The sequence below is a fragment of the Manis pentadactyla genome, chromosome 14 (assembly GCF_030020395.1).
Source record: "Manis pentadactyla isolate mManPen7 chromosome 14, mManPen7.hap1, whole genome shotgun sequence".
NCBI lineage: Eukaryota > Metazoa > Chordata > Mammalia > Pholidota > Manidae > Manis > Manis pentadactyla.
In genome coordinates this window covers 66018458-66030229 of record NC_080032.1, presented here as the reverse complement: position 1 = coordinate 66030229, position 11772 = coordinate 66018458, and the positions used below count along the sequence as shown (strand labels likewise).

The 11772-nt window shown below is 42.2% G+C and overlaps 1 protein-coding gene across 1 annotated transcript in view; it reads right to left on the bottom strand.

Annotated features, from left to right (window-relative positions):
• A2ML1 (alpha-2-macroglobulin like 1) overlaps positions 1-11772 on the bottom strand; it is a 33781-nt gene that overhangs the window by 7800 nt on the left and 14209 nt on the right. The window contains exons 17-29 of the mRNA XM_036909915.2: positions 10581-10674; positions 10051-10177; positions 9568-9796; positions 9246-9372; positions 7944-8065; positions 7333-7384; positions 6881-6964; positions 5279-5455; positions 5037-5118; positions 4531-4687; positions 2814-2888; positions 2473-2635; positions 902-1116 (exon numbers count right to left, since the gene is read on the bottom strand). Coding sequence (XP_036765810.2) covers positions 902-1116; positions 2473-2635; positions 2814-2888; positions 4531-4687; positions 5037-5118; positions 5279-5455; positions 6881-6964; positions 7333-7384; positions 7944-8065; positions 9246-9372; positions 9568-9796; positions 10051-10177; positions 10581-10674 — 1704 coding nt within the window. The remainder of the gene's footprint in view (positions 1-901; positions 1117-2472; positions 2636-2813; positions 2889-4530; positions 4688-5036; positions 5119-5278; positions 5456-6880; positions 6965-7332; positions 7385-7943; positions 8066-9245; positions 9373-9567; positions 9797-10050; positions 10178-10580; positions 10675-11772) is intronic.

Here is an 11772-nt window from a genome sequence, read left to right as displayed (position 1 = left end):
ATTCCCTTTGTGATCATCTAAGATAATTTTTATGGCACTATTCAAATTTAGCATGCAAATGTACTCCCTTTTTCTTATTGCCACTTCACTAAATCAATTTCTCCTTACCTCTAACATAGACAAGTGAAATAGTCTCCAGGGACCTTCAAACCAGTATCTCCCTACTCTAAACCATTTCATACATGAATGATAAGTTAATCCTTCTGCAACAAAGTTAAAAAATACTAATAGCTTCTCAGAATTAGGTACAAACTTGAGTCTGATATGCAAGGCCCTTCCCGATATGAACTTACCTGCCTTTCCAACTTAATTCCCATTATCCTTTAGGTAAACCAATTTTCTGATAGCCATTCTATACTTTTGCAAATTGGTGTCTCTACTCACACCATTCCCTCAAGAAGACTTCTCTTATTCCTTAAGCTGATGTGAGCTTTCTCTCCCTTTTGAAATTCACTATTTTGTACCTTTTGTATCTTTCTTTACATAACTAGATCTTGATTTATAACTATAGAACTTTTCCTAACTTTATGGAGCTTAATCTTACTAGCTTCCCCAAACCTGCAAGAGTAGAAGGAAGTATACCACTGAAGTCTTGCTTTTATGCTTACTAATTTCATCATCGGCTCTCTAATTTGTTAGTATATAAATTTAGCCATAATTATATATGTCCTATTTACATGTAAAACACATATCTCATAATGTTGCATACTCTACAAAGAAAGAACATTTAATACATACAGTACTATTTATATATTCATGTAACCCAATTTTATGAATCCTTTCTCTCCCTCTAGAATTATAATTCCTTGACCTAAAGAGCAAAGGGCAATAGTTTTTCCTCTCTCTCCACACAGGATCTAATCCTATCTGATAAGCGGCTGTAGGGGAACAGGCTATTTACCTGAGTGGAGGAGAAGCCCCCATAGGCATTGCGTTGCCTGGCCAACCAAGCCACTGTGGCAGTGGCCTTAGCCAGCTCCTTCTGAGTCAGGCTGGCTTTGCTAAGCTGGGCCAATAATACATATGATGTAAGTTCCACGTCTACAGATTCAGGCTTAGACCAAGGACTATCATCCAATGACTGAGTAGGTTTTTGGCTCCAGTGAATGGACTGTCCTATGGAGAAAGAAGCATATATGAGGATGGTCTTGGAAGGAAATGACTTCCCCATACTCACTCTGTAAATAAATGCCCTTAGAACAGAGAAAGGACCAACCAAAACTTAATCATGAATTAAAAAGAAAATGTTTCTCAGAATCTTCTGATTTATTGGTCATAATGTATTTATTTGCAGGGACGCATATGTGTATATGTGTATGTGTACATATATGTGTACATGTATGTATATGTGTATGTGTGTATACACACACATGAGTCCCTAACGTAAAGCTGGGAGCATCAGTAAATGTCTCCAGCAATTACATGACAACAACCCTTGTTAATTTATAAATTCTGGTGCTAATGGAGATAGGTAAGTAGAAACTTATAAGAATCTTATGTGTTTGGGGGCGATTTTTTGGTTCACAGTCATTTATTAATTTTTCAGCATTTATTTTACTTGCTTAAAGGTTGAACATATTAAGAAGAGTAAAAACAGCAGAACATGCATAAGAACTCGGAGAAGCCGTAGAAGAAATGCTAATGAGGGTGAGTTCATAGAATCTGAGAACAAAACAAAACTTTGTGACAGCCAAGACGACAACTTGAAGAAAAAGAACAAATGGAAATAAGAGTGAAAGCTAGAAGTCTAATTAAATATAAGCTAAAAGATAATAAATAAATAGTCCACAGGAGACAATCTAATTGGAAGAACATAAAACACTTGAGCCTGCAGTGCAGGATAGTGGAGAAAAGATAATCACATTAAGTCGATCTACACTGGACAGGTAGGTATAATATGCCTGCCACCATTGGAGACACCCAGTCCATGGTTAGAGTTGCTTACATACAGGCCAAAAGCACTAACCAGGGCCCCTATAAGAGGACAACTCAGCAATGACATTCATATAAATGAAAGCCGAGCTTAAATGTTTGCCTGGAAACATTTAATTTTAAATAGGTAGATAAATAAAATGCTTTGGTATTTATTTACAAGATCAGTTAGAATGTCAAATATTATTCAGAAGCATTTAAAGGACCTTGAAAATCCATCAGTTTATTCTTAACCCATCTACCTCTGTGGTCTTACACCAAAGAATTGTCGAAGACCAGCAAAGGGTGATTCTACAATGCCAGTAAGAGTTGCAACTAGTTTTCACCACCTATTTTCTCCTCATGTTAGAAGTATACCAATGCCTTTTAGGACTGACACAGGCTTTCCCACAAAACTCTCAACACTGATTTCATGACTTAACTTTTACTAAAATGAATCCTAGAATTGCATATATGTGGAATTATGGAGAATAGGGAAAATTACAGATAACTCACAACATATTTTTGCAATTTTAAAAAACTCATATATAGCCAACATACCTGAGACGATAGCCTGCTGATCTAACTTTTCAAGAAGCATGTTTCTGATGTCCATCTCCCCAGCCAGAGAGAAAGTATAAGCTAGTAGGGCCTGTGTGTAGAGGTTGATGGTGGAGGAAACAGAATTCTTGAGATACTGCAGACCCTGACGCACCATTGGGTCCTAAAAAGTAAAGATGAAGAACTGAATTTATAAGGCATTCCTTTTTAAATGGGAAGTGATAAGGAAATCATCCTATCTTCTTTGAGTTTATTAGGTGAACAGGGACAAAAATAGCTGAATTTCTGTAGCAATCAGCATGATAAACAGAGTCTAAAGAGGAGAAGCTGGAGAAACTCACCTCTTCAGTCTTTCCCATCTCCAGCAATGCAGCTGTGATGTACGCTGTCAAGGAGGCCTCATCCTCGACGCCACCCTGGAGGGAAACAGGGAGATGGTAAATCAGGGCAGCAGCAGGAGGAGCAAGAATGGTGTGCAAACTGCAAAAAGCATCTCCTCTGAATGGGGTGAATTTTTTTTTTTTTTTTAAGTGCTGCTTTCCACAGGCTGACTGCAGCCCCAAGCCTTCATGATACACAGTGACAGGAGATGGGCTGGACTTTAAGCTGCATAGCTTCAACAGTAGCCTGCAGCACTCAGCATGGGGTCTTCAGCTCTGCTTGGTATCTCGGAAATGCAGGAGAAGGGGTGAGGAAGGATGAGAAAATTTAAAAGGGCGGTCAGGGAGAAGGGTTAAAGGGAAGAATCTCTTAGTCTCAGATTCTTACTCAAACGGACATGCCCTCAAGTAGCACAAAGCCCTGCCTCTTTGCCAGGGAAGACTAGGTGACACCTGCCCTGTCTAATGCTTTCACAGAGAGACATTGTCAAGTTTAAAACAAACTAACCTATTATCCTCATTCTATAGATAAGAAAACAAATACTTAAAAATGTTAAATAGCTTGTTCAAGATCATACAGCTAATAAGCAGAGGACTAGGATTTGAACCCAGGTAGTTTAACTCCTGCTCCAAACCACCAAGCCTGACGACACAAGTGATGGGTTTCTTGATTGACAGGCTGGCTCTGGTAAGAAAGGAGGAGGAAAACCCTCAGGATCTTGTTCTAGTCAAGTCCAGTGTAAAAGAGAAGAGAGAGTCTTGGAGGACACTGGTAAGATCCTGCATAAGGAAAACTAATGAATCCTATGAAGAGATTTTTTTTCAGCGCTCAAGATTTTTAATCCAGGCCCTGAAACAGCAATGTAAACAATTTCTCTAGAAATGTTTGTACAAATCTCTCTTTAACTGGGTTTGTTCTGAATTGAATGAGTTATCATGCAGCACCAAACGCCTCACCCTGGAGTGGGAGGGGTTCAGGCACAGCAGTGAATGGGTGGGAGCAGTGATGAGTCCAGCCACTGCTGTTCAAATCATAGTCCACTCATTAGCATGCACTTTGGGCAATTTACTTAATCTCTGCAAATTAGTTTCTTCATCTGCAAAATGGGATTAATCACACCAGTACCTAGCTCATTGATTTGTTGTAACCATTAAATAATATCAAATAAACAAAGTACTTAGAAAGTGCCTGGCACAGAGGAAACCTCTCACAAAAGACAATGGGCTACCTATTCGTCCCCACCAGAGCAAACAGCTTGGCTTCAGATTTAGAGAAATAGTAAAACACTCAGAGATGTCTAGTCCAGATATCTTTAGCAGATATCTGAATCACCTTGAAGGCTTATTCAAACACAAATTGCTGGTCCACACCTAAGTTTCTCAGACTAGGTCTGGGGTAGGGCTGGAACTACATTTCAAACAAGTTCTCAGGTGCTGCCAATGCTGTTGATCTAGGGGCCACTCTTTGAGAACCATGTTCTAATATATACTCCCATTCTACAGACATGGGAGCTAAAGCTCAGACTAGCTAAATATATGGGCTGAGGTCACCCAGAGTCAGGGGCTAAGACTTAAGGAATACCAACTCCCAGGCCAGTGTTCTTTTGATTCTGCTCAGTGAGGTACAAGTTCCTCCCAGACACAGCAGTGGGCCGCAGGCCTCTGGGCAGAGTTGTACCTTCATAGCTGTGTGAATGAGCTTTCCCACATTGACATAGCAGCCGCTGGGGAGCTGGTTGCCTGCCATCCACTCAAGAGCATCATGGATGTTCTTGTCATCAATGAAGATGAATTCTTGAGCTTGGCCAAAGCATTTGGTGACAAAGGCTGTCAACCTATGTGGGTAAAGAGGGAAACATGGCATGAATGGTGGTGTCCAGGTAAGAGTGCAATCGTTCTATAGTTTATTCTGGTGTATGGTTCCAGAAGGAAAGCTGAGGAAACATAAGGCCACAGGAGGCCTGGAAAATGGAGTTATTAGTAGGTATTAATGGAGACAAGAACTAGAGAGACACAAGGTCCAGGAGAAGGGTGAGGGGCTTGACTATACATGAAACGATAAAGAATATTAGCAAGGTAGAGGATGGAGTACAAGAAGAAATTGGTTAAGGGGGGAGGTAGAAGACTAGTTCCATAGGTTCAGGAATTACGCTCTGGGGTATACTGGGAATTGGGCAATATTACCATGTGTTTCCATTTCCATCTTGCTCCCCGAAGGCACTGTATGAGCCATTGCTGTGTTTGTACATTAGCTCCTTCTGGTACCCTGGGAAGCCAGAGGTGCTGTTAGCTTGCAGTAACAACTTCAAAAAACACTCCCGTGGCTTTCAAGGATGTTGGACCCTTTAGGGGAACATCACTGTATCTTATTAAGTTATCATAGTCACTAGAGAAGGTGTCCAAGAAGAGAGATTGAACCAACTCACCCGTGTTCAGGAACCCCACTGCCTGGGACCTGATTTCCTTGGTCAGCAGCCCTGCCTTCTCCAGATACTGCAAGACGTATATGATGGGAGCGAACAAGACCATGTTCTGCTCCCCACAGCCACGTGGCATCTGCACCAGACTGTCTAGGTTCTGCAGGGCGGTGCCCATAATGTCTCCTGGGATTCAAAAGGAGAGAGCAGGAAGGTTGTAGTAGAGAGAAGGAACCCTTCAGAATTATCATTCATTCAACAAACTTATATTAGCTATTGTTTAGTGAACACTGACCCTAGGAGAAGACAGTAAGTCAAACACAGCCTCTACCTCAAAAGCTCATAGTCAGAGGGGAAAACAATTGCAATACATTACAAATATAATTCATTATAAGCAATTTTAGTACAGTTCTATAATATTGGGTACATACAAGGTGCTAGAGCACAGACAGGTACATAGGACACCTAAGGGTGTTCTGGACTTTTAGGAAGACATGTCCCTGCAGCTGATGAATGACATAACAAAATCTGCAATTCTTAGAATCAATCTCTAAATTCCCCCACTGCATATAAATACATCACCCTCCAAACCACCAAGTCCCTCTCAAGCACACACAGTACTGATACCCCTCTTCAAGTTATATCTACTCACCCCTCCATATACTTCATAAGCCAGTAAGCCTTACATAAATGATTCATTAACACCTGCATTTTAGCCATTGAGCTCAATTCAAATCTCTAAGTATGTACTGAGTATCAGCTATGTTAGCAGTAAGAGTACTAGGAACAGAAATGGAAAAGATGCGGCCCTTGGCATCAAGGAGCTCGAATGTGGTGTGGAAGACAGGCATCGACAGTGAGCTACAAGACAGTAAGATCGGTGCTTCACCAGGCATATGGATCAAACACAGTCAAAACAGAGACATTTTTATCTGGAAGGGGTCTTGGTACGGACTAAGAGTAAAGAAAGAATATAACATTTATAAGGCTCCAACTAGATGCTGAATGTTGTGCTGGGAACTTTATGTTGCATTAAATCTTCACACCAGTCCCAAGAGGTAGGTTATCATCACCATTTTACAGAAGGGGAAAGAGGATCAGAATTGTTCACTAACTTATTCAAGGTCACATGGCTATTAAAGGGCAGACCCAAGATCCTAACCCATTGCTATGATTTTTAAGCTCATCTTTTCTACTCACTATCCTTGCCTAAAGGAATGAAATGCCCTGTATGTAAGTATGGCTGTATTTTCCTTAAACAACACTCAAATAGATACTTCTCTCATTTTTTAAGTGGTTGCTACAAACATTATATAACCCCTACACCCAGTTTATAGACTCCTGAAATCTATATACATTTCAAACTTCAACAACTTTTAACTTCCTCCTGCCCAGACGAGTTTCTGCTGTTAACTAGCATATATGTCTAGTCACATCTGTGCTGTCACCTACAGGCTTTATTTGCCCACTATATCAAGTAAGCTCTTCTTCCTTCACTTCTAACCTACCATACCTTCCTTCAAATAGGTTCACATGCCTTAAACCCACTTCACACCTTGGAAGCTCTGGCCCTTTTTCCCTTTTTTGAGCCAAGAATTTCTGGCTGCTTACCCAGAGCAGTAACATAAGCCTTGGCTGAATCAGGAACAACATCCTCAGGGAGCTCGAGGGAGACAGATTCTGAAGCCACCTTTCCTGTGAGAGGCAGAGAAAAGGAGAAACACTGACAGGTAGAAATAGAGGGGGGCTCTCAAGACCAAACCATAGAAAAATTTTCCATAATCCAGGGTCTTCTGTACCCAGTGCCTTTGGTAGGGGTCAGGTAGGCTTTTTAAAAAACTTACTCATAGTGCTCTTTGCTGAAAATAAATTCCAAAGAGAGCCATAAGTATCATGTGCATTTTCCCTTGTTGATCTTGCCTTTCAGGATGAGCACTGACCCCCATAGGGAGGGGGCCTCTAGACTCTCCTATCCTTTCCTGGCCTGTGTGTTCCTCCCTTTGCCTCAGAAAATCTCTTGGTGTCCACGGGGATTCTCACCGCCCCTCTCTGCGTTTACCCACCTTGTGGGCACAGCAATGAGCTGAGTGTGTTCTCCACGAGGACTCCCTCAGGCTGACATGAAGAGAGACATGGGGTTAAAACAACGAAGAAGAACATCAGGGCAGGTGGCACTGAAGGAATAGCAAGCGGAAAGGAAAGGGGAAGAGGCCCTCCCTGGTTCTCAGGGCTTCCCTCAGAACTAGAGAGAACAGTGCTTCTCTTTGAGGCTCAGAAGGACTCGATTTCAACCCAGGGATGGGCCTTTCCATCCAGTTCTTTCTGGGCAAGGCTAGAGCGAAGGACAAGTTTAGGAAAGTTCCAAGAAGCAAGACTGACGATTGGTTCATGATAGGCTAAAAGACCACTAATGATAACACCAGGGATTTTAGTAAGAGAAACTCTCATTCATTGATGTCTAAGAAGTGCCAAGCACTGTATTTGGCACTTTCATAGACCATTGTGTGGGTTAAGCAAATAGTTAAGGATGGAAAGGGACCAGGGAAGGAGAAAGGTAAGCCAAAGACTGTAGTGGGCTATGACTCCCATGAGAGGCTAACTGGTACGGTCGGACACGCACAGAACATCCCACCTGATTACTGGCTCCGCCCCTGAAGCTAGCCTGCAAACTCACCTTAACCAGAACTGGTTTGATGAGCATGTCTCTCCTGCCCTTTACTGGGACAAATCCCTTCCGGCCACCACAGAGTTCACTGCTGTCCAGAATCTCAGTACTAATAGTAAAGTTTACATGACCTGAGAAAAAAAGAGGAGAAAGGAGGGCATTAGTCCCACTGCCAGAGGTACCAATAAGGTCTCTTCCCCTCTAGACCAATATCTCTTAAACTTAAAGGCCTGCAGATCTTGTTATAATACAGACTCTAATTCAGTAAATTGGGGTGGGGCCTATTAATTACATTTCTAACAAATTTCCTGGTGATGTCAATGGTGCTGGTCCCATGTGGTAGGCAGCCTCTAAGGGCTCAAGGATCCCTGCATCCTGATATTTACAATGTCCTGTAGTCCCCTCTCATTGAGTGTAGGCTCGACTCAGTGACCTGCTTCCAGCAAAGGAACAGATGTCATGATGTGTCACTTCTGAGATTAGGTCATAAAAAAGGCTGCAGCTTCTGTCTCAGGTGCACTGTCTCTCTTGAGTCACTTGCTCTGGAGGAAGCCAGCTGTCATGTCACAAGGCAGCCAGCCATGTGGAGAGATTCGTATGGTGAGAAACTGAGGGAGGCCACTAGCCAACAGCGGAGGCCAAGAACTGTAGCCTTCAGTCTAACAGACTGTGGGGAGCAGAGGCTTTGGGATGAGCTTGGAAGCGGATCCTCTCCTAGTCAAGTTCTGCGGTGAGAACACAGCCCTGGCTGATGGCTTGGCTGGCATTCCATGAGAGACCTTGAGCCAGAGGCACCCAGCTAAGCTGCACCCAGATTACTGACCATCAAAAACTGTGTGATGATAAATGTTTATTTTTCTAAGCTGCTAAGTTTTAGGGTAAACAACCGTAGATAATTAATACATGCAAAGACTGTACTTTGAGTTGCAAGGATTTAATCCAAGAACAAACGACATCTCTTAGGGTTACAGTGGTGACTAAATGAGTTAGTACACACAAAGCAGTTAGAGGAGTGCCTGGCCCGTAGGAAGTGCTTGGTCAGTAAGTTGGCCACATAGCCCTTGTCCTGGCAGAAGTACTAAAAGCTCCCCCTTTCACCTCAAAATAGCCCAGTTTGGAGAAAATTTCAGTCATCTATCAAAGAGTTTTTGATTATTTATTTATAACATAGACTTAGGAGTTAGAAAAATATAGGCAAATAAAAAGAAGAACGGAAACAAAGCAAGCGCAGTAGAGGAAAGCAGAGAGGTCGCAGTGCCCGGGTTTTTGCTCTCTGCTCTCTCTTGCCCTTCTGCCACTTCCTTCTCTTACCCAGTTTGGCAGCTGTAATATTCCAGTGATAGGTTTTTGCTTCATCAGCACAGAGGCAGCTGGAGGCCTGAGAATGTGTCCCTGATTCCACCTGGTACTCATTTGATTCAGCCAGCTTAGTCTGCACCTGAAGGTATGTTTCAGAGATACAGGGTTATGAGTATAGGAGACAACACAGAGGCCTGGGAAAACTTGGGGGTGGGGCCACTAACATCTCATCTCTTCCCCAGAGAAAACTGATATGCTTCCAATCTAGGGACAAACTTATGGTTGGGGGTATGTTTCTGGACTGACACCTGCTTCCCGTATCCCCAGCTCTTACCCTGATGCATTTCTTTAGATAATTGAAGACGGTGGCAGTAAGGCGAAAGGATTCCCCACGAATTACTGAGTATGGGAGAGTCAAGTCAACAAAGAATGGCTGGAAGGCAGTTAGTCCAACAATGGGTGAAAGACCAAAGCCACTGGACTGGGAGGTGCAAAAAGTCACGGCCTTCCACTCAGTGATGGTATCAGGAATGGTGACATGGACAGACTCTTTCCCTAAGTTGCTGTGAAAACACAAGAACCAGGTGAAGCAGACAGCCGGAGGACAGCATTTGGGGTTAAGCTACAAACTCATCTGCAAAAGTGAATTTTTTGTTGTTGTGCATTGGCGGGAAAGGAAAAGGCAACTCAGTAAGTTCCCATATCCCCATTAAACTTTCTTGGCTCAAGACCTAAATTCACTAGAAAGGGTCTGATTCTGAGTTCCCTGCTGACTCCACGCTGTATCACCTCTACCTACCTCTGAAGCATCACTCACCCAACAGGAAGCAGATTCCATAGCCAAGTCTCTGGGAAGTACCGGCGGACCCGAGAATCCTCTGGTGGAGGTGATGAGGTCGATGACTCAAATGCCACTGGACCCAAACCACTCTTTCCAAAGGCGGCTAAGAATAAGGGAGTTTTGGAAAACAGAAGACTTCTGTTGTGAGAAAAATTGAAGCAGAGGGACTCCTATCAAGAAATTCAGAGTAAAATAGAGAACATCCTGTCAGAGACGAGGAGGAAGGGCCCCTGAGGAACTGACCAGTTACCAGGCCATCAGGGGAAGTGACAGATAAGGAGGTTTGGCCAGGGAATGAATAGGTAAGGGCTTCTGGCTTCAAAGTCCTCCCCAGAGAGAGAGAGAGAGATCCTTGGGAAATTGCTACATCTGTGACCCACAACCCATCACCATTCTAAGGCTAGAGGCTCAGTGTAAGAATAAGAGGCAAAGAAAGAGATAAAAGAACTTCAGAGTTCCATCATTCTAAACATCTCAGTGAATCCACAAGCCCAAGAGTTGCTTACCTCCCTGAGCTACACTGGTGTGTTGTGGAGACCAGTGATTGCAATCTACTGGCTTCTTGATTTTGGCATTGGACAATATTTTCAGGCCCACTTCCTGATAGACACCAAAGAAACCAAGAATGAGTAATTACACTAGTTGGGGTGAGGATTTAATAATGTATGTAACTGTTGAATAGCTATGTTGTATACTTGAAACCAATATAATATTATATGTCAACTATACTTCATTTAAGAAGATAGATAGGTAGATAGATAGATAGATAGATAGATAGATAGATAGATACATAGATACATAGATAGATACATAGATAGATACATAGATAGATACATAGATAAAAAGAAAAACTAGAGCGTGAAGTGTTAAGATGGTCCCATCCCTTACTATAAGGGCTCCTGCCTAAGAATTCTTCCCTTCAGGGATTGAGCCAAAACATCATCTTCCTATTAATTGTGAGACTGGTGGTTATTACCCAATACAGCCACCAAGATTGGTTTGTTTCTGTTCCAGCTAGTGCAAAAGGGTTTCAGTTAAACTGACTTGGTTTTTTTCTATGCACTTTGTTACATTGATTACCATAGTAAGTCTAGTTAACATCTGTCACCACACAGTTATAAAAAAATTGTTTTTCTTGTGATAAAAATTTTCAGGATCTCTAAGCAATTTTCAAAAATGCCATATAGTATTACTTACTGTAGCCACCATGCTATACATTACATCCCATGACTTACTTATTTTATAATTGCAAGTTAGTACCTTTTTACCCCCTTCACTCATTTTGCTGCTCCCTCCTCCCCACCTACCCCCTGCCTCTGGCAACCAGCAATCTGTTCTCTGAATCCATGAGCTTTGTCTTTTGTTGCTGATTTTCTAGCCTCCACATATAAGTGAGGTCATACAGGTTTTGTTTCTCTGTCTGACCTATTTCACTCAAGGTTCATCCATGTTCTCTCAACTGGCAAGATTTCATTCCTTTTTGTGGCTGAATAGTATTCCATTGATTTAATTGTTAAATGTTAGTGCTTCTTCCAAATATTAATCACTGTGTCCTTATTGTTTGATTTAGACTAAACTTTCTAAGGGCAGCAATAAATTCTGAGTGCAGCTTAGTCAATTCAACAAAAATACATTGAGTATTATGGAAGCTCAGGCATTAGCAAGAGTATAAAGATAAAGAATACCTGGTTCCTGACC